Source organism: Lissotriton helveticus, chromosome 7 (assembly GCF_964261635.1).
Source record: "Lissotriton helveticus chromosome 7, aLisHel1.1, whole genome shotgun sequence".
Lineage (NCBI taxonomy): Eukaryota > Metazoa > Chordata > Amphibia > Caudata > Salamandridae > Lissotriton > Lissotriton helveticus.
In genome coordinates this window covers 1669247927-1669271810 of record NC_136068.1, presented here as the reverse complement: position 1 = coordinate 1669271810, position 23884 = coordinate 1669247927, and the positions used below count along the sequence as shown (strand labels likewise).

The 23884-nt window shown below is 44.6% G+C and overlaps 1 protein-coding gene across 2 annotated transcripts in view; it reads left to right on the top strand.

The window, feature by feature from the left end:
• LOC144767607 (putative methyltransferase DDB_G0268948) overlaps positions 1-23884 on the top strand; it is a 652594-nt gene that overhangs the window by 357632 nt on the left and 271078 nt on the right. Inside the window, exon 7 of one of the 2 annotated variants that reach the window (XM_078651008.1) lies at positions 1647-1963. The exons of the other annotated variant lie outside the window; for it this stretch is intronic. Coding sequence (XP_078507134.1) covers positions 1647-1927 — 281 coding nt within the window. The 3' untranslated portion in view covers positions 1928-1963. Of the gene's footprint in view, positions 1-1646; positions 1964-23884 lie in introns of those variants that run through there. 2 annotated transcript variants of the gene reach the window in all.

Below are 23884 nucleotides of genomic sequence, written 5' to 3'. Positions count from 1 at the left end.
AATCCCTTCCTAGTTTGTGCAGGTCTAGCTAAGTCATACAGAATCTCTTGGAGGAGATAATTATGCAAACAGATACGAATTGCCCTGGGTTGAGCTACTTCTCCCCCTGCACCACGTCTTTGAATAAAGGGAAAACGGTAGACCCATTTGATCTCTTTATCCCAGTCCCAGTCTTTAAGGTCCGTAAAAGCTGCAATGAAGAGATCAACAACAAATCGACGCACATCTTTTCCCTCAGACTGTTCCGTAATCCCCAGTATGCGCAAATTATTCCGACGCGCCCGGTTTTCCAAGTCAGTGAGCTTCCAGTCTATATCTTGATAATTTTTTGTATCTGATTAATTGAAGTCTTCTGGCTGGAAAGCTCATCCTCAATGGTCGAAACACGGGTTTCCACTTCCTGAACTCTCGTGGTAGTTTCATTGCAGGATTTTGCTAATCGGCGAACCACATTCTGCAATTTGCGGACAGCTCCCTGTGTCCGGAGCCCCTCCGCTTTGGTCTCCTCTCTATGAGCCAAAATAAATTTGTACATGGATGTTTGCAAATTATAAATTGATTTCAGCGTGATCTCTCCTTCTCCTTCGCCTCCAAAATCATGCGCCTCTCCCTGATTTTCGTCAGTTTCCGGGAGCCCCTGCCATTGTGGCTGGTCCATCGGATTAGAGCTACTGGTGAGGGGGGGATTCTGTGTTTCCAAAATCTTCCTAACTGTAGTGATCGGGAAATCTAATGATAAAACATCTTCTTCTAAGCTTACATTGACATCGTCTCCCCAATCGCCAGAGAAAGAGAAATGCTCATTGTCCTTTCCATCCCCGTCCTCTCCCTCTCCCTCTGACACTACAGAGACATCCGACATGGAATAGAACTGGCCCCCTGAGCCTACAGATTCCCCGTCATTTATGGCAGAGAGCTGGTTGTCCTTTTCTGTGCCCGCATTATTCATAGTAGGATTGCCATTGTTGTTATCGGTATCCTGCGGTTTACCAGGGCGGGAGGTGTTGTTAGCCTGGGGTAAGACTCCACCTTCACCGTCTGCCTGATTTAGAGTCGCCAAATCCCCTTCCAGATCTTGCTCTTGCTCTTGCTCTTGAGAGACTCCCGCTAAGGACAATCCAGATGAAGGTAAAGGGTTCAGTATATTCCCCTGTTTAGAGACTGCACCAGAGGGATCAGCAACACCATGTCCATTACCATGTCCATTACCTGACTTGGTTGTAGGAGATATTTGCACAGGACTATTAACCACATTTGATGTAGTAGTAGTTTTTTTCTTTCTAAATAAATCAGGAACAGTCCGCTCTTTTGAATTCTCATTGCGCAGTCGAGCATTTAAGCTATTCACAGGAGTGGTAGTTGTATTGGGCGCGACATCCTCATTATGTGCAGAAGGAACAACAGCCTTAGTATGGGTTGGGTTGTGCCTTTCCCCCTAGCTCCCCTGCCCTTTGGCGCCATAACTATTTATCCTCCCAACAGACCGTTGATGCCGAGTCAAATAAAGTCCCAAAAATCTGAAAATCCTGAAGTGCCCCCTGCAATCCGGAGCAAGCTATAAGAACTGTACAAACTGTAAAGGACTGTAAGTCTGTAAGTCTTACCGGAAAAAAACCCTCACAATCCTCGTATGTTTTCCTCTACAGTCCTCCTCCAAGCAAGCCCAGAGACACAAGCCTGCTCCTGCCTCAGCTTCGCCTCGTTGTTACTGCACTCCCGCGGCTTATCCTCTCAACATCAGGAGGCACTGGTCCGCAATCCAGCACCGGAAGGCTCCCATTCTCCACAGACACTCCAACGGTCCCTTCCTTCTTTCCCCAGAACGCCGATAGCGCTAAGGCTCCAAGGCTCCAAGACACTGGCCGCACTGTGGCCGCGCACTGTGGCGTGCCCTTGCTCCTCCCTCAGACCGCTGAGGCGCAGGTGATCGTCGGAGCCTGAGCCCGGTCCAGATCCGACAAAATGCCGCCAAACGCCAAACGCCGATTCGCCTCTCCGTCAGGATTAGCGGGTTGCAGAGAGAGGCACGAGATGAAATAATACAGCACAAAGACTGCCTCAATACAGGAAGAAAACGCTGGGAGCCGGTACAAGATGCCAGGCAGGTCAGCAACAGGTAGGAGCTCTGTACACCAGCTCACTCGGCCGCTGCAGCGGCCGCCATCTTGCCTCCCCCCTTTATGGATCTAATGCTGACGACCCCTCTGTCTTACATCAATTAAGCATTGAATTAGCCTTATGGCCGCCTTTATTAATTATGTGTGGGGATTTTAATTTACATTTAGACGAGACTTTTGATTTACTCAGTGGTAATCCTTACGCCGGCAGGAAGAAAAATGTATCTAGAGCTGTCAAAGGCTTGGTTCGGGAATTTGGGGTGGCTGATATGGGATATGTCAAAGCTGGGGGGTCACCTGGGTGTACATTTTTTTCTGCTCCACATCAGAAACATTTTAGGCTTGATTACTTTTACGATTAATTTCCCGACTGTTTCTGAGGTCACGTACCTTGGGATTAAAATCTCGCTCCCCTTATCAGGTATCCCGGATCTAAATATGAATCCAGTGCTAATCAAGATTAATTCCACACTGGAACGGTTAAATCATCTACACTTATCTCTGCATGGTAGGGTCAATGTTTTAAAAATATTAATTCTACCTAAGGTTTTATACCTTTATCGTTCAATACCCTTGGAATTTTCCCCTACGTGCATTAGAAACTTAGAAAGGGCAACATCCAGATTCTTATGGGGTTATAAACAACATCGGAAAGCTCTTAAAAAAATGATTCTTAGCAATGAGTGTGGAGGATGGAATGTCCTGTATTTTCTGTTCTATTACTTTGCGGCAACTTTGCAATTCATTAGCCCGCTAATAATTGGGGAACAGGCTCAAGTACCTGCCTGTAGCTCTCCCTCTATTTATGAGTTGATTTTAGGAGACAGAGCTAAATCCCATTTTCTTAAGATGACAGAACCCAGTTACTATAAAAAGACGAAATTTAAGACGCTGAAAGCAGCATTTGCAGTGTGGCAAAAAATCCGGAAACACCTGAGATTAACAAAACTGAATGCATATACACCTTTTGAAGTATCTGGCTTATTACCTTCTGCAATTTTTTGTGATCTATCGGCGATTAGGTGGAACTCAAAAGGCGTTTGTTACTTGGGTGATTTGTTTTGCGGAGGCCAGTTGGCCTCTTTTCAGGAGTTACAGAGCAAATACTTTTTAAGTAAGAACGACTTTTTTTAGTTTCTTCAGATCCGTAGTTTTTTTCAAAATTCATCACTTGTCTCAGTTACTAGCATGAACAAAATCCCCCTTTTGGATCATTTGCAAAACAAAACGCCAATAGGTACTCTTTATGTTTGATACAGGAATTCGGGGATGACTTAGCTGAATGTCAGGGGAGGTGGGTCAGCAAACTGGGGATATCCGATATTAATGTTTTTGAGTCAGTTAAACTTGCCTCCGAATGTTTAATAACTGGGATGATGAAATCTCAATATTTCATGTGTTTACATGATCTCTATTATACTCCTAGCAAAGTTGTTAAATGGAGTACTACAACAGGGGCAAAAAGGAAATCGCTGCGGCTTGTATGCAGCCGATGCTGTACATATGTTTTTTGGTTGTCCAAAGCTTGGAGAGTTCTTCAAACAAATTGAGTATTTTTTGTCTGCCGTTGTAAAGTCTAATATTAAAGTAACGACAGAGATGGTATTAATTGGCTTAGATTCTGGTATTTCAAGATCTAAACCTTTAACCGGTTTTCTTTTCATTTGTATGGCGGTAGCTCGAGCATGTATTACCAGGGAATGGATCAATACGGAAACCCCCTTCTTTTTTTTGGTTGGAGGAAAAGACTATTATTTATGTATGTATAATATTGAATCTGCTATGTATAGACTTAAGGGGGTTAAAAGAAGAGCTCTCGGTGCAAAAATGTGGGCGTTTATAACTGACTGGATTTAGACATTGTTAGATGCTGTCTATGTTAGCAGTGATATGCTCTTTTCTTTTTTCTGAATATGTGATTGTCCATTGCTGTATTTCCTTGCATAAAATTTTCAACAAAAAAAAGACAAAACTGTGTTTCATAAATTGGAATGTATTTTAGGAGATGATTAATTAATCACTGGACAGTAATTGTATAAAAAATATGGTGTGTTTTATTCCAAATTAGTCCAAAAAAGAATTGGCTAGGTGCACTGCTGTGGGTTAAAGCTAGTTTTTTGCAAAAAGTTTAGAGATAGTTGAGGTTAGGGTGCTCCACAAGTGGCGTAGCCGACCTACTACGCTGAGTGAATGAATACTTGGAGAGCGCAATGACGAATGTTAGTGCATCCCTGGTGTGCCCACAGGGACGCACCAACATTTGTCAGTGCGCTCTTCAAGTATTTATTCCAAATTAGGACATTGTCTGCAACAGGGGGGAGGGGTGAATTCCTAACTGCTGTTCTAAGGCAGTGCAGTAACCAAAGTTTTTGTGCTACATTTCAATATTGCGAGAGAGAAAAACAGCAGCATATCTTGAGACAAATGGCTCTGTTTTTCTATCCCCTAGCACTGGTGCACTTTAGGCAGCCGTGCACGTATGAGCACACCCTTGTCCCATAGTACAAGGGTAAGTAAGTATGTTCATTCAAGCATGCAGAAAGGATCCCATTCCAGTACAAAACCAATACTTTAATACTTTTCACACTTTGCATATGTGCTATATAGTGCAGCACACATGCAAAGCTGAAAAATGTGAAGACTATTTAAACTTTCTCTACCATCATGCTACTTTCTTGAGGACACAAATCCCTGCTGACAAATGTTAACAAAAAACACAGTTGATGGACAGAATGTAGAACAATGTCATACATTCACCCAGTACAAGGATCTGGGCCTAAATCCATCGTTTTTTTGCACTCCACACCACCCTGGGTTAGACACTGGCTATATGCAAATCAGCTCTGACCCTGTGCCTCATGGGAACAGTCCAGTCCGAACTACCAAGCCATGTCTTTCCCAGACCGGAATCAAGCATCCAAGGACCGGTTTCTGGCTATCAGCCTTCATCAGCCTGGATAGCTTGACTCCAGTGGTGTGGAGAGCCTGGGACTCACGTCTGAGCATCCCCAGCCCACTCGGGGTGAAATTGCAAAAAACACAGTTGATGGACAGAATGTAGAACCATGTCATACATTCACCCCAGTACAAGGATCTGGGCCTAAATCCATCGTTTTTTTGCACTCCACACCACCCTGGGTTAGACACTGGCTATATGCAAATCAGCTCTGACCCTGTGCCTCATGGGAACAGTCCAGTCCAAACTACCAAGCCATGTCTTTCCCAGACCGGAATCAAGCATCCAAGGACCAGTTTCTGGCTATCAGCCTTCATCAGCCTGGATAGCTTGACATACAGTGGTGTGGAGAGCCTGGGACTCACGTCTGAGCATCCCCAGTCCACTCGGGGTGAAATTGCAAAAAATACAGTTGATGGACAGAATGTAGAACAATGTCATACATTCACCCCAGTACAAGGATCTGGGCCTAAATCCATCGTGTGTGGCAGGGTATGCTCAGACGTGAGTCTTTTGCTCACTTTGCCACTGGATTCAAGCAAGCCGGGCTGAAGACGGCTGGAATGCCAGAAACCGGTCCTCGGAAGCTCGTTTCCGGTCCAGGGAAGGCATGGCTTGGCAGTTCGGCTGGACTGTTCCCATGAGGCACAGGGTCAGACTGATTTGCATATAGCCATGTCTGAACTGGGGTGGCAGAGTGGGCTAAAGAACAGTGATGGATTAAACCCAGATCTTTTGACTGGGTGTGAGTGTTTGATTGATTCAGATGCTCCGTCCATTACCACCCCCTTTTGTACCACTTTTGGCCACCATAAGTGCGGCAGGGTATGCTCAGACGTGAGTCCCTTGCTCACTTTGCCACTGGATTCAAGCAAGCCGGGCTGAAGACGGCTGTAATGCCAAAAACCGGTCCTCGGAAGCTTGTTTCCGGTCCAGGGAAGGCATGGCTTGGCAGTTCGGGCTGGACTGTTCCCATGAGGCACAGGGTCAGACTGATTTGCATATAGCCATGTCTGAACTGGGGTGGCAGATTGGGCTAAAGAACGGTGATGGATTAAACCCAGATCTTTTGACTGGGTGTGAGTGTTTGATTGATTCTGATAATCCGTCCATTACCACCCCCTTTTGTACCACTTTTGGCCACCATAAGTGTAGCAGGGTATGCTCAGACGTGAGTCCCTTGCTCACTTTGCCACTGGATTCAAGCAAGCCGGGCTGAAGACGGCTGTAATGCCAGAAACCGGTCCTCGGAAGCTTGTTTTCAGTCCAGGGAAGGCATGGCTTGGCAGTTCGGGCTGGACTGTTCCCATGAGGCACAGGGTCAGACTGATTTGCATATAGCCATGTCTGAACTGGGGTGGCATAGTGGGCTAAAGAACGGTGATGGATTAAACCCAGATCTTTTGACTGGGTGTGAGTGTTTGATTGATTCAGATGCTCCGTCCATTACCACCCCCTTTTGTACCACTTTTGGCCACCATAAGTGTGGCAGGGTATGCTCAGACGTGAGTCCCTTGCTCACTTTGCCACTGGATTCAAGCAAGCCGGGCTGAAGACGGCTGTAATGCCAGAAACCGGTCCTCGGAAGCTTGTTTCCGGTCCAGGAAGGCATGGCTTGGCAGTTCGGGCTGGACTGTTCCCATGAGGCACAGGGTCAGACTGATTTGCATATAGCCATGTCTGAAATGGGGTGGCAGAGTGGGCTAAAGAACGGTGATGGATTAAACCCAGATCTTTTGACTGGGTGTGAGTGTTTGATTGATTCAGATGCTCCGTCCATTACCACCCCCTTTTGTACGACAAATGTTAACAGATACTAATTGACATCAGAACTTATCGATAGTTTCATTGGAATGTCCATGTACCATCCTTGGAAATACCCCCTTGAGCAAGCAGCGCTTAGAGGTGCATAGCGCTACTTTGCATTAATTTAGGCAAAATTCCAATGGAAATCATGATTTGAGATGGAAAGTAAATTCCAGTTCAACACTTTGCTCTGGGTTTCTGTAACCTCTGTGCTGCAAACCCATCACAAAGTTTTAGTAAATTTAGTAAATTTCACCCGTTATTTTTCCCCAAATATTTGTTTGTTAAAAATATAAATACATGTAAAAAACAGAATTACAATGCTTTATTTCATGTGCCCACCACCAGTGTGTTTTCTTTACAGGATTGTGCTGAGTGATTATATTATGGCACAGTCCGTAAAGCCTTCTAAGAATACATAGTATGTTCATTTTGAGAAAATAAAGCCCTTGGGGAGGATGAAGTTTGAGCTAAAAAAGAGAGATCTTAACCAATGTCTCTCCTTTTACTGGAAAGGTCTGTCCACTTAGATCTGTATCAATGGCAACAAAAGGTTGGTAGCTGTTAGACCCCAGATCTAACATTGTTGGTCAGCGGTGGGATTTTGAACTTGTATTTGGACTTAACCCACAGTGATTGGTTTACATCACTAATGAGTGCGGACCACTAGGCCACCGCATTCTACGGTTCAGTTATTGTTGGTTCTATTTTTGAGTAACTCTTCAAAGCATCATGTCTCAGAATGGAAAGGTAGCAAGTGTGAAGGCAGAATTGGAGTTTTGCATTGAGGATTTGTATTCCTACAAAGTGGAGCAGGCTAAACAATTCTGCAAGGACCGCAGTTGCCCTCTGAAAAGCAACTCTAGAAAGGATGAGCTGCAGAGAATCTTGAAGGGCTGGTGAGAGGCCCAAGAGGGAAATGATGCAAGTGGAAGGGAGGGGTTTCAACCCCAGGAATTTCCAGTGGGCAATCCAGGCTCAGGGGCTGGCAGCATCCACTCCAGCCAGAGTCTGACCCCAGAAGAGTTAGAGGAGAACCAAAGAGTGAGAAATCATGAGTTGGAGCTTATGAAAGTGAAAATGAAGCAATGGGAAGTATAGAAAGAGGCAGAGGAGAGCAAGAATGCCCATGCCCTGGAAGAGAAGAGATTGCTTTTGGCTTATGAGTTGAGCATGAGGGAACTGGATATCAAGGCCAAGCAGGTGGATTCTAGTTCAAATGGTGGCAGCTCACAGCCAGTGCCAGGGGGTAAAGTATATATTCCCAAGGATTTAGTACAGAATTATAATAGGAGGGAGGATATCTATGCCTGGTTTACTTCTGATGAAATTGCATTGAGAATGAATAGTGTGCCTGAACAGCATGGGGGGCGGGCATGTGGAAACATTTTGAGGCTTCTGGGAGGAGTGCTCTGGAGCCCTTAGAGTTAGCAGGTATCATGACCTACCCCAATATGAAGGTGGCCTTATGTCTTAGTTATGGACTTATTCCAGAGCAGTACAGACTGCAGTTTAGGAACTCCAAGTAGAAAGAGTCTGAGACTTGCATGGAGTGTGTGAACTTGTACTCGCGTGCACTGGAAGGTTGGATGAAGGGCAGCAAATTAACTGATTATAAGGGGATGTTGCATTTAATTAGTTGGGAGCACTTAAGTAGTCTTTGTGTTCCAGAGCTGTGCCAGCATCTTTTAGACAGCAAGCTGACAGAACCCATTGAGCTTGCTAAGGAGGCGGACCGCTGGACCAGTACCATGGTCCACAGAGGAATTGTGGGTACCACAGCCAAACATGGGCAGGGTCCCCAGCAGAAAAGTGGGGGGGGGACAAGGGTAACCAAAAGGAGTTCTCTCAAGGGCCCCAAAACAGTTCCCAGGGAAAGGAGTCCCAACCCCCCAAACCCAAGCAACCATGGCCCCCTAGGGGCTGAAGGGATAACAGAGGTCCCCCTACCTGCTATCACTGCAATGAGGTGGGACATGTTATCAATAGGTGCCCTAGGAAACAGCCAGCACCCACTGGTGCTCCCGCCTAAGGGTTAGCAAGTGTAGCTTTGGGAGGGGAGTTAATTTCCAGTGGGGAGGAGGGACTAGCAGTCATGACCTTGTCTCTCTAGGAGACCAAGAGATGGTCCAGGATACCTACCTGCCCCCTAACACTAAGAAATACAGAAAGAAGGTGACCATCAATGGCAGGGAGCTAGAGGCTCTGAGAGACACAGGAGCCAGCGTGACATCCGTAAGGTGTCAGTGGGTGTCTGAAGAGCAGGTGATTCCCAATGTACTCCGCCCAGTATTTGCAGCTGACAGCTCAGTGCGCCTCTGCAAAGTGGCGCGGGTTACCTTTGGGTGGAGGGGGTCTCAGGTCCCTTGCAGGTTGTTGTCAGTCAAGCCCTGCCTGTAGACTGTCTGCTAGGTAATGATCTGGAGCGTTCTCCATGGAAGGAGATGGAACACCAGGCTCATCTGGAGATGTTGGGTTTGCCTGCGTGGATCTGTGTGACCACGCAGGCTATGGCAGCCAGTAGAGGTGATTCAGCAGAACTGGAGCCTGAAACAGTGGCCCAGGAACCTGCCAGGAGAGGAAGAGGCAGGGGGCACGGGAAACCCACCCCAACTGTTCCCACGGCCCAGGAAGGAGCAGAACCTGAGGGAGATGCCCTGGAGGCTACCGGGGAACAGGTGGCCGAACTGGGGGACCTACCTGAGCTGACCCATTGGCAGCAAGAAGGTGGCCCCTCCAGGGAGGAATTCTGCAAGGCGCAGAAGGAGTGCCTTTCCCTCATTGTTGTGTGGCAGCAGGCTGCAGACCAGGCAGCAGGTGGAGAGTCCAAGGAGCATCTCATTTACTGGGAGGATGAGTTGCTATATAGTGAGCCTAAGTTCGCTGAGCCCAGTGCAGCCCATGTGCTGGTGGTACCCGAGCGATTCAGGAACTTCCTAATGGGTCTGGCTCATGACGTGCCTCTCGCAGAACATCTGGAGCAAGACAAGACCTTCCAAAGGATTGTCACCCACTTCTTCTGGCCCCAGATGAAGAAGCAGGTCGGGACATTCTGTAGGTCTTGCCAGACATGTCAGGCGAGTGGCAAGAGTGGAAGGAAGTGCAAGGCACCCCTCCAACCCTTTCCTGTGATGAGCAGCCCTTTCGAGCGGGTGGGCATCGACATTGTGGGGCCACTGGACCCCAAGACAGCCTTAGGAAACAGGTTCATCTTGGTCTTGGTGGACCATGCCACCCGGTACCCAAAAGCTGTCCCCCTCAGGACAATCACAGCCCCTGTGGTGGGCCGTGCATTGATGGGGATCTTTTTCCGTGTGGGGTTCCCCAGGGAGGTGGTCTACAACCGGGATACCAACTTCAGCCCTCAGAAACAAGATTCCGTTCAAAACTTAAAACCCATCTTTTCCCTGCCAATTACAATGAGTGTTTCTAGCTTAATTTTCCCCCTTGCTCCGGTCTTCTGCCTTCTAGGGTCTTACAGCAATTTATAGCGCGGGGACACACTGTGTTAGTGTAACCAGGCGCTCTAGAAATGGCTATATTATTATTATTATTATTTCATCTCTAGTTACATGAAGTCTCTGTGGGAGGAGTGTGAGGTAACTTATAAGTTCACCACTCCTTACCACCCTCAAGGAAATGGGTTGGTTGAAAGGTTCAACAGCACCCTGAAAGGTATGATTATGGGCCTAACAGAGCCCATGAGACGGAAGTAGGACGTCTTTCTACCATGCCTGTTGTTTGCCTACAGGGAGGTGCCTCAGAAGTCCTTAGGGTTCAGTCCCTGTGAACTTCTGTATGGCCACCCTGTTAGAGGTCCTCTCACACTGGGGAAGGAGGAGTGGGAGAAATCCCACGGGGAAACCCCCCAGGATATGTTAAGCTATGTGCTGGCCTTCCGCAACCAGACACAACGCTTCAGTAAACTCGCTCAGGAGAACCTAGAAGCTAGACAGGAAGAAATTAAAAGATGGTACGACGAGAATACCACTCTGGTCGAATTTCAACCTGGGCATAAAGTGTGGGTGATGGCACCAGTGGAGCCTTGTGCGCTCCAAGACAAGTGCACTGGGCCATATGAGGTGGTGGAGCGCAAGATCGAAGGAACCTACCTGGATAACTTGAAGACTCCCAGGTAGCCCCTGAGGGTCTTGCAGGGGAACCGCCTCAAACCCCACTTTGAGAGGTCTGAAGTGACAATGCTCCTGGCTACAGATGCTGGAATGGAAGAGGAAAGTGACCCTCTTCCTGACCTCCTGGCAGCCAAGGAGCAAGACGGGTCAGTGGATGGTGTGGTCCTCTCATCCACCCTGACCCCAGAGCAGCAGTGGACTGTCGTCAAGTATTGGGTCAGTTTGCCTCCCTGTTCTCCCTGACCCCAGATGTCATCAATTGGTGCATCCATGATATGGACACTGGAGATAGTTTACCTGTGAAACCAAAATTTTACAGGGTAGCTGACAAGGTCAGGGCCAGCATCAAGGATGAGGTTTCCAAGATGTTGGCACTAGGGGTAATTGAGCCCTCCAGCAGCCCTGGGCTAGCCCAGTGGCCTTAGTGCCAAAAGCTGCTGCGCCCGGTGCCACTCCAGAACTCTGGTTTTGTGTGGACTACCGGGGGCCCAGTGCGGTCACCAAGACTTCCGCACACCCCATCCCCAGAGCTGATGAGCTCGTGGATCAGTTGGGAGCTGCCCAGTACCTCAGTACGTTTGATTTAACTTCTGGGTACTGGCAGATTGCCTTAACTGAGAGGGCCAAAGAGAGGTCTGCGTTCTCAACGCCAGAGGGGCACTTCCAGTTCTGAGTCATGCCCTTTGGGTTGAAGAACGCCCCTGCCACATTCCAGAGACTGGTCAGCCAGGTACTGACCGGGCTGGAGGAAATCAGCGCGCATACCTGGATGACATTGCTGTGTTCAGCTCCACGTGGGCAGAGCACTTGTAACACCTCTGTGAAGTTTTGAAGGCTCTGCAAAGGGCAGGCCTCACTATCAAGGACAGTAAGTGCCAGATAGGGCAGGGATCTGTGGTGTATTTGGGACACCAGGTGGGGAGCAGTCAGTTGGCGCCCCTAAAGGCGAAAATTGATAACATTCTGGCTTGGGAGCCCCCCAAGACCCAGACAGAGGTGAGAGCCTTCTTCGGTCTCACTGGGTATTACCGACGGTTTGTCAATGGATATGGCACCATCGTTGCCCCCTTGACAGAGCTGACTTCAAGGAAGCAGCCCAGCAGAGTGAATTGGACCGATGCCTGTCAAACTGCTCTTGATGCCCTGAAAACTGCCATGTGTACAGCACCGGTGCTCACGGCACCTGATTTCTCCAGTGAGTTTGTAGTGCACACAAATGCTTCAGAGCGTGGTGTGTGAGCAGTACTCTCACAGATCAACGACGAGGGCCTGGACCAACCTGTAGCTTTCATTAGTAGAAGGCTACTACCCAGGGAACAGAGGTGGAGTTTAAATGGAAGGGAAGCTTTTGCTGTGGTCTGGGCACTGCTGAAGCTGAGGCTCTACTTGTTAGGTACTCATTTCCGGGTTCAGACAGACCACAGGCCCATCAGATAGTTAATGCAGATGAGGGGTGAGAACCCAAAACTGTTGAGGTGGTCCATCTCCCTACAGGGAATGGACTTTGTGGTGGAACACCGCCCTGGTCCAGAACACACTAACGCTGATGGTTTGTCCAGAATCTTCCGCCTTAGTGAAGAGAACTCCTAAGAGCAGGGGCAGTTCTCCCCACTTTCAGCTGGAGGGGACATGTGTTAGAACTGGCATCTTTTGCGTGGTTTCCCCTGTCTTTTTGCCTCAACCTTCTGTATTTTTGAAGCTGTGCTGGATTTTGTTTTTGCTGGTTTAGATGCTTTGGGACCTTTGCCACTTCTGATCAGTGTCAAAGTGCAAGTGCTCCCTGAGTAAACTGTTATTTTAATTGGTTATCCATTATTGGCATATTTGTATCGCCAAGAAGTCCCTAGTAAAGTGCACTGAGTGTGCCAAGGCTGGTGATACAAATGCTACTAGTGGGCCTGTAGTACTGATTGTGCCACCCACATGAGTAGCGCTAAAATGGTGTCTCAGGCCTGCCACCGCAGTGCCTGTGGGCAGTCTGTGAACTGCCATGTCAACCTAGCCAGTATTCCCACTGACTAGGCCTAACTCTTCCCTTTCTGTACACATCGGTCACCCCTATGGAAGGCACAAGGTACCCCCTTGGGCAGGGTGCAGTGTATGTGAAAGGTAGAGCATGTACTAGTGCATGTGACATGCTCTGTTAGTGAATTACAGCCATTTTCGTTTTTCACTATTGTACGGCTATCTTGCCCATAGGCTATCATGGGGAATGCTGTGTACATTGGTTACCTGCATATCTTCCCATAGGAGCAAGATAGGACATAAAAGTCTGGTGTCCCTGAAATCAAAATTTAATAACACATCTTTAAGGAATGGTGGTCTTTAAATCCTGTGTTTGAGAACAACACTTATAGAAAGTTGCTGTTCTCTTGTCTAACCTTTCTGTGTGCCTTGGCCTGTTTTTGAATTGACTGTCTGGTTTGTGAGTGGCAGGGGCTGGGGGGCCCCCAGAGGCTGAGTGGGCCATCCCTGAGCTGAATATCTTCATCTGCATCTAGAGTAGTGGGAGGGGGTAGCACCTGGGCCTGAATAGGGCTGTGCCTGCCTACCACAATGCTGGCTACACCTCCTGCTGGGCGGCTGCCGACTCTGCCCCTCTCTCTGAAAGGAAAAGAGAGGCCAGGAAAACTAAGTGCGCAAGTAACACCCAGAACTGGTTCAGACTGGGCTCAGAGCCCTCCTGTACAAAGGGAACAAAGACTTTTAGGTGTATAAGTATAGGACCCCAAACTACAGACAATTAGATCATCCTGGAATCAAGAAGGAACCTCTGCCAAGGAGAAAGCTGGAAGACTGAAGAGGAAGGACTGTACTGCTGTGTGTTTGGGGGCCGCCCTGCAGTTGCTTTGCTGCCAAGGAGAGGGGAAGGACTTTCCTTTGTTCTGTGTTCCCGTGCTTGAAGAGATCTCCAAGGGCCTGAGTTGAGCTGGCTCCTTGTTTAGAAGTCCCAGGAACAAAAGTACTTCACCCCCAGCTTCCGTCAACACTACAGAGAGAGTTCTGTCCTTCCTAGAGTACTTGGGCCAGTTTGTAGTGTAGTTCCTATATTCCCAATAGGCTCGGCGCATTGGAATAATATAAACAGCAGTGTAGACGTAGGACTGAGGCCGTCTAGGTCTCTACTGACTATATAAGACTTAATTAGTTTTGCCAGCTAGCTCAGAGGTCACTAGAAACGTTCTCGAATAAACAAGGAGGAGTTTAACTTCCCTGGATAGACAAGAAGGGATTAGCTTCTGACAACCATAAAACATGACAACTTTGCTCCCTCAGAATAAGAGTGTATCTCTAGAGTCGTGTGAAAACAATAGACAGCTATTTCACTCAGTCAATTGTGCATACTTAGTTTCACCAGAGTGCAGAGAAATAGAGAGACGGGCGTTTTCAATAAAAGGTGTTATTTATTGAGCAGTCTTCTTTCTCATGCAAGAGAAATGAATTGCCACAATAGCAATACTTAACATGAAGTAAAGTGCGTACAGTAAATGTAGTATTATGAAATAATACTGTAAAAGCATTGATATGGTTTCTTAGCCATATGATACTTTAAAATGGATAAAATATATACATACATAAAAACATTGACTAACGTACTCAACTGGTGCTTCTAATCTACGCCTACCCCGGTGTACCTGACCTAAGCCTAATACGTGGGAAGGAGTAAGTAAGTAGCAGTTTAAGTTAAGTTGGGTTTTGCCAAGAATTCTCTTAAGGGTTTAGTCAGCTCCGTACCTGGGTAATGGAAAGCAGGAGGTCTGGTATCTCTTTCTCAGGACTCGATATCCCAGCAACCCACAAGGGCGCCTGGAAACACCGGAGCTGGATTTTCTCGGCTGGAGAAAAAGACAGCATCTTTCTCAGTGCGTCAAAAGGGAGGGGCGGCGTCCGTGGGCTCTCGCATCAGCTGGGCTCTCCGGCAAGTAGATAGCCGCTCTGCTCCAAACCACCGTGTGTTTGCTTAAGGCAACCTTGGTATATTTATACCTGAAAGGTGCCGGGTTTGACGTAAGGTTGGACATAAGACGTCAATAAAGATGTCACTAAGAACTGGCCGTTCTTTCAGTGCTCGCAGGAGTGCTAGGACAAATCAAAACAGAAGCATGGGGAATTCCCAGGTTGCTGGAGGTTTGGTTTGTTTAAAGAACGCGTTGTACTCTCTAGGAGTCTGGGGAAGAAGCCTTGCTTAATTTGGACTGCATGGGCTACGACTAAATATGGATATGATTCTTATGCCTTTAGAGGGATATTATTTATTATAGCCATACAAGGGCATAAATTGGGAATATCGAATTAGGGTCCTAGATAGAAATACAACAAGTTGCGGTGCCTCTGGAAGTTGTACCTGTGTTTGGGAAGCTGGATAAGAAGATACTAAAGACTTTCTGCAAAGTTTCATGCATCATTCGCTTGCAGAGTGCATCCCTGTCAGTGCGAGGAAACTCCCGCCACCGCGAAGAATGAGATCGTCGCAGCGCCTGTTGCCACTGCAAAAACCGACGCATCCTTCGCTTGTGGAACGCATCGCTCCGGTGCGGGAACAGTACTATCATCGCAGAGCCTGTCGTCACTGGGTGAGTCGTCACACCGCTTGCTTGCGGACCGCATCACGTCGCTGGGAGAGTTGTCGCAGAGCCATCGCATCGAGGGGCTGCGAGAGGAGAAGATCGCCACTGCGCTGTGCAGCGCATCGTCGCCGCACCTGAGATTATCGCCGGCCCGAAGATTGTCGCATCGTACCTTTGCGGGACGCTTCCTCCGAAACCTGCGCACCGTAATCCACACAAGGAATCGCATCCCTCCCCATACAGACCGGAGTCATCGCAACACGCCCGCTGCATCCAGCGGGGTTGTCGTATCGCCTCCCCAGGGTCTCAGGAGTGACGCATTGCTTGTTTTTCAACTCTGCAGATTTCACTTGGAACTTTTGTCGCATCTAAAGGTCTTGTTGGCTAAAACGTGACGCAACAGTGGATTATTTTAACGCAACCTTAAGAACTCTTTTGAAACCATATTCTTGAAATGTGTATGTTGGATTTTTGTTGTTTTGGTCTTGTTTAGTTTAGATTAAATACTTCTATTTTTCTAAACTGTTGTGGAGTCCATTTGTGGTGTTTTCACTGTGTTACTGTGTGTTGGTACAAATACTTTATACATTGCAAATATACAAAAAAAGAGCTGGGAGTGCTTACTTATCTCAAAAACAATCAAGTATTTAATCATCAAGAAATACACAGATAAATCATCAATCGAGTAATGTATATTGATATACAAATTACAATCACACAAACAATGGAACAAACAATGGAATTCTTGTCTTTCGTGATGTTCAACAGCCGACGCGTTTCGTCCTAGAGGCAGGACGTCATCAGGGCTGCAAGTGCAAACATACAATACAATAACATCAGTACATATGTACAATCTTAATCAATGATATCCTAAAAACAAAATCAAATTGTTATTTGACTGTTAGAAACAAAACAGCTCATTGTGCCAAGTGGTAATAACAGAGAATAGAACATACAATTGTTACACTACTAGAAATTTGCGGGAAATATTCGCATACAATTCCCACGAAAATGATATCAGTAGCTCATTCTTCTTTACATGCAAATTACACCTACACCCTGGGATAAAAAGCTGGCCAACTGTAGCGTGAGTATTGTGAAAATATCATAAATGAACAGCTCACCTCGTACAATACTAATAAGTCTCCTCTGTCTTTGCCTTTGAATTCTGAGCCTTTTATCAAGGCAATTTGCTACATGAGGCCCGATTCTTCACCAGTGTACCGGTATTAGTAATAAACTGAGGTACGGCAGAAAAGAGGAAAACCGCAATTACCAAAATGAACTCTGTATCTAAACAGTTTCACCTTCACTATTCGAGTCTTTTAATACTTTTAAGTAACCCAGTCTCTGGCAATTACATATTGCAACTATAAGAGTTCCTACCTTGTAAAGCACTAAATCAATGCCACTCTCCAATCGATTTATCTCTTATTTCCTAAATCGAGAGTCCTTTAAAAACTGCTCTGCCAATGAAATATCATACCTGGAAAAATTAATAAACCTTCATGTATTGAGTTATTCAATAGTCAATCATGTAAGTAAAATAACTCAGACCTTCCTGTTCACTCACCCCAAATCAGTATAATGCTGCAACAAGAATAATTGACATCTATTGAGCAGTGATCCTATCATTTCCTTCCAATTAGATCAATTCTGAAAAAACGGGAAATGGACAAATTATGTAGCTCTATTAATTCCATCCCTCGGAGTTATTCATTAACCAAAGTTCTGCCTAGTCCTCTCTGCTTACCCTTAGTAACGTAGCCTCACGTTCATCTCCACACCAATCGGGGTACGATAAATCCCGAAGGTAAAGTGCCGTGGACTCCCTGTGCTTAAAAAGAGCCCAGTAACCAATCACAGCACGCTATATTTCGCGCGCGGCATAATTCAACCCATCTGTGAAACAGTGTAAGTTTCCAGTGAGGTCCGCTATCAGTATTGTTTCCGGCTACTTTACATTTCCGCTCATGGGCAGCTTCTTTTTAGCATATTGTACGAGTTTACAGGCTAATCCACTATCCGTGTTGTTTCCGGGTATTTCTACAATTGTTTCCGGTCATGCGCGGCTAAGGGTTCGTCTTTGTGAACGAGTTTCCATTCAGGTCCACTATATATATTGTATGTTTCTGATCATGCGCAGACTGGTATTGACGGTACCATAAAAAATTCCGACGCGTTACTAAGTATTAATGCTATCAAAACAGAATCGGATGCCAACCCGATCTGCTGTTACTGTTACATCCGGTGGGTTTTCAAGTCACAGTAAGACAAAGCGATTACATTAAAAAAAAATCAAATTTAGACTCCACCGGGACTGACTTAACCCGACTTCCTTACGTGCATAGCTGCCCCGATCTTAGTCTAGATAGTTCCCAGTCTGTTCCGTTCTCCCGCTGCCTTGATATTACTGCGCATCCATACCCAGAGTTATTTTTTGCAATTGGTAATGCCCTTACCTACGTGTTAATATTTTAATTTTAAACGATCCTAAGCTGTACTAGATTAAGATCATTCATACTAGAGAATAAATCTATGATTATAATCTCTTGAATATATTTCGAAAGATAAGACACGAGAACATTTAAAAACTCAGATACTCAGTCACATATCTCATAACTATCGTGCCCAGATGTGGGCAAGAAAAGATGCTTGTGTCAAAAGAATATATGTGTGATTAATAAAACCACAGTTTGCCTGTACTGGTTATCCCAGAATGTGTACAATAAACAATAGAAATGACAAATAAAAGCATTTATTTTCGCATTAACTGGTGCTAGTCGTATACATAAATTAAGTCCACAATTTACTTGTGATTATGCCAAAAAATGATGTAATTCTGAATCGATGTTCAAACCATATTTCATCGTACGGCATTTAATTATCCAACATGCTTCAGTTTGGCGGATTCGAAGTTCCCAATCCCCACCCCTCACATGTTGGGACACTTTCTCTATTCCATGAAATTTAAAGTCTATATTGGAACCATGTTCCTTCTCCATATGTGCATAAAGTGGGGATTTTGTGTCTCGGTTTATAATCGCTCGCCTATGCTCTTGCATCCTTGTTTTAAGGGGTCTTTTGGTACTCCCTATATAGACTTTGTTACAACTGCAAATAATGGCATAGACGATTCCAACACTGTTACAATTGATAAATTCATTAATACGGAATTGTCTAGTGCCATTAAATTTGAAGATTTTAGTTTTGTTCATGCCATGAGGACATATTATGCACGTCCCACAGACATAAAAGCCTTTAGGTTGTGTGGGAAGCCAGTCCTTAGTATGTGTTGGTATAGGACGGATATAATTCGTTGAGACCTTGTCCCTGATCGTTGGACATTTCTTGAACGTTATTATAGGCTTGTCATCAAGTATAGTTGACAAGCCAGGGACACCTTTTAATAAAGTCCAATTCCTACTCAGGGCTTGCCTGATTTTGTCTTTTTGTATGCAAAATGTTGTAACAAAGGAAGGTTTATGTCTAACAGATTCTTTCTTTTTAGGAAGCAGAGTTGTTACCCTGTCAATTTTTGATGCTTTCTCACTAGCCCTTGCTAGATCTTTCTTGGCATAACCTCTCTTACTCAGTCTTTGTTTTAATTGGTTTAATTCTTGGGAATAGTCTTCATCCCGACTACAATTTCTTCTGGTTCTAACCATTTCTCCGTATGGTATCCCTCCAATAACAGATCCTGGGTGAAAACTATCTGCCCTCAAGATAGAGTTGGTGGCGGTTTCTTTTCTAAACAGTTTGCTGTTAATTTTGTCTCCATCCACCAACAGCGTCACATCTAAATATTCAATGCTTGACGAACTTTGGTTCATCGTAAGTCTGACATTAAAATCATTATTGTTCAAGTAGTGCAGATAATTTTTTAAATCATCTGAGGTGCCTCTCCATATTATGAGAATGTCATCGATGAATCTGGCCCAAAATACCACCAGATCCATCCATTCCCCTGCTCTACGGCTCCAGGCATGCTCCCTCTCATACCAACCCATAAATAGATTGGCATAAGAGGGAGCAAACCTGGATCCCATCGCCGTGCCCCTAATCTGGTGGAACCATTCATCCTCGAATAGGAAGTAATATTGGGACGATGCCCCAGTAGCTGGTGGAGTGTAAATTAATACTACTATTAGAGAACCATCCCTAACAGTGCACCCTACTATACCCTACGTCGTCCGCAAGCCTTGTTGTGTAACTACTTTATACATTGCCTTTGATAAGTCTGACTACTCGTGCAAAGCTACCAAGGGGGTGAGCAGGGGTTATCTAAAGAGTGTATCCTCCTTACGCTGACAAGCAGCAAGGGTCCCTATTTGGACATAGGTACCTACCCCGGCCAACTAGAGATCCCAGATCTAACAGTAGCACTTATCCATGTTACAATACAGCAACAAAAGCTAAACCTAACCCAGCAGACAAAATAATGTTTTCTGTTCCATAACTCCTTACTTTAAACACTGGGACGCTCATATTTATTGTGCTGAAATCTTGTTTTCCTTCACTGCAAGTTGCATACTTCATATTAGCTACTTTATGAAATGTTCTGTTGATGGAGATCAGCCTGTGTCTCCAAAAAACATTTTAGGGAGTGCTTTATGGTGGAAGAATCATGATCCTTTGTCTTCACACAAGAATTAGATGCAGTATATATTGTGGGTGATATAGGTGCACAGTTATGGAATTGAATTAATTTGATGGTATTTTTTTGATTTGTTAATTTGAGTGATTTATTATACTTGGTTTCCAATTTTACTGTAAAAAAATAAATATATATATATAAATTTATATTTATATATTTGTATATATTTATATATATATATATGAAAAATCCGACCCCTTCGTGAAGAAAGCCAAAAGGACACCAGGGGAGCTTTCGGGAACACTTTAATGACAGCTTAGTTGTGGCATGATGCATTTCGGCGTGTTGCCTTCTTCGGATGCCGTAAGCTTAGCCCGGGAACACTCCTCCTTGCACCCATGATATGCTCAGGTCCTCCCAATTAGCGGAGGTCAGCTGACTCCACCCGCTGAAGAGTTTCAGCTGCAGTCCAAAGTTGTTGGACTGCAGTTCCCATCATGCAGCAACCTGGTAAGTACCGGTGTGGAGCCAAAGTGCGCTGTAAATCCTAGCAAGCAGTGCGAGTGTTATTGAACAGGGAGAGCCTCCGTATGTGAAAGTCTAAGCGTTTCCTTGGGTCCCCAACGTTCAAGCCCCATTTCCAAAGTCCGACCGAGCCATGCAACTCGGATGCCGTGATCCTGTTGCCCTCGTGAAGTCACGGGCTGTTCCTGACAGTGGCCACTTGCCTGATCTATATATATATATATATATATATATATATATATATATATATATATATATATATATATATATGACCTGCTTCTCATCCCCTTCCAGTAGTAGGACACAGAAAAACGGCACACCAGGAAAGTCCAGCACAAATCCTTTTATTGTGCACTTATGGAACAAGGACGAAGCGTTTCGGCGTTTGCCTTTATCGACTTGATAATGCTGGTTGAAGAGTCACGCTGTCACGGGCGGTCTCGTTATAGCCACAAGCAGGCTACCTTATTCGCTCCACAAATCTTCCAAATTACGAAGAAAACAAGACACCCAGAGCTTCAGTTCGAGGATTTATTTGGCAGATGAACAAATCTCCACAACGCATTTCGCCATTACGGCTTGGTCACGTGATTGTGTGAGGGTCATTTATGTTCCCATGAATTTTTGAACTTTTTTCCCCCTTTCTCACAGTTATGGTATCTACTAAGATCTCGTAAAGAACACAGGTCATTTAATTAAGTGAAATACATAAATTGTATAATTTTCATTAATAGACCTGTTCATTATGAATTAATGGTAGGAGTGGATTTTGACTCCTTTTTAACTTGATATTATATCATTGTTGTTTATGCACTTGCACTTTTACATTATTTGTGTTAACTTATCACAAAACAACAGTATTCTTTCACCCACTGTAACATGGCCACCGCTTTGCAGATGTAAAGTAGGTTGAATATATGTACGTCATTTGTTTCCATGACCATGAAATTGAAGGGTGGGCTTATAACCATTGACACACTGTGGGTTAATCGACATTGAAAAAGCCGCGAAGGCGAAACGCGTCTGTCGAACTGGAGGGGAGAGGACACTTGAGCACCGAATAAAGCATCCTTGCTTTGAAAACCAGACTCCGCGTGTGCCTCTTACATTTTTAGCAAACTTCCATTTGCCTGCTAAGTATCGCTATATATATATATATATATATATATATATATATATTCACTTAAAAAACCATAGGTTATAGATTATATATAGTTAGGAATTAGCATTTACAAAACCTTGAAAATTCACTGAAAAAACCATAGGTTATAGACCATATATAGTTAGGAATTAGCATTTAAAAAACCTTATTTTACTCACACAAAACCATTGAAATTCCATATATAGTTAGTTGCACTAACTATATATCGCGCACCCGCAATCCACTGCTGATGATGTCACATATTACATCATTCATGACATGGTCAGTGACATAACTGATGACATCACTGATGACATCTCAAATGACATCACTGATGATATCTCATTTGACATCAATGGTCACATCAATGATGATATCATTAATGTGACAATACAATGCATCTCCTCACACTTTAATATAACCTCTGTTACACCCAGTGTTAAATACAGAGTATAATTTTTGAAACCATTGACACACCAATACTAGTTACTACATACGCACTCACTGATTCCTACGTCTACACACACATTCACTCATTCACCCATACAATCATTCATACATACAATCACTCATCTTTACAACACTATCATATGCACTCATACACCTATACAGACACTCACACTCTGCCACTCATCCATGGAGTTACTCACACACCTAGTCAGTCCTGTAAAGAATCAATCACACTTCCATTTTCTAATCTACACAGTTAAACATAGAGTACCTTACATTTTCAAACATATACTAACACATACTTACTCTCTTATAGAATCACTGATACAAGTACACATTGATCTGCACAGAGTCACACACCTCCCAGCCAGCCATACACACACTCAGTCTCCCATACAAATACTTGTGCAACCAATCAATAACCCATATAGCTACTTATATAGCTACTGATCAACACATGCAGCAGCTTGCACAACAACAGACATACTGATGCACACTTTCAGACAGTTTAGTCACTAACCTGTGCATTTAGTAAGACGCATTTAATCACTCACTCATACAGTCAATCACGCACCTACTAAAACCTTCATTCCGACACTTATACATCCACTCATTCTTCAATATGTAAAACATATTTAAACTTTACAGAAACACATAATCACTGGATGTTGTCATCAGTGATGTCATTTGAGATGTCATCAGTGATGTCATCAGTGATGTCACTGACCATGTCATGAATGATGTAATATGTGACATCATCAGCAGTGGATTGCGGGTGCGCGATATATAGTTAGTGCAACTAACTATATATGGAATTTCAATGGTTTTGTGTGAGTAAAATAAGGTTTTTTAAATGCTAATTCCTAACTATATATGGTCTATAACCTATGGTTTTTTCAGTGAATTTTCAAGGTTTTGTAAATGCTAATTCCTAACTATATATAATCTATAACCTATGGTTTTTTCAGTGAATTTCAATGGTTTTTTAATAGCAAATATCTGTAGCTGTAAAATGTATTCTTCTTTAAATCCCAAAATATATTTTATATGTTTATTAATAACTTTTTTTTTTTAAATTTTTTTTTCTTCGTTCCCACTTCGCGAATCGGGAAGCTTCCCGTTAGCTGACCTTGATGCCGCGAAATAGACCGCGAGCCGGTAAACGTTTCTTTACCGCAACTGCCGCGTTAGAAAACAACATCGTGACGCCTCCCGTCCGCATGACGTTTCGCGTTGTCGCGTGATACGTCATATGACGTACTACGTTAGCGAACTGGTACGCTTACCGAGTCGCAAAGCACAGGTTTCTGGAAGCAAACCGGAAGGCCCTGCAAAGCGTGTAACGTAAACACAGCAGGTCATGTGACTTGGTAATAACACTTTTCATTGGTTCATTTCACTTTTGGTTTCCTAATGATGTAAGACTAGGTCATATAATCTAAAATGAACACTTTTCATTGGTTGAGAACTATTGTTTTTCCCAAATGATGAAAATCCCTCTTTCTTTCCTCACTCTGACTTTCATCATTGTGAGAGAAAGACCCTTTGTTACCAGTGAGCAATGGCTTATTTAGTAGCTTCAGCTGGTGCT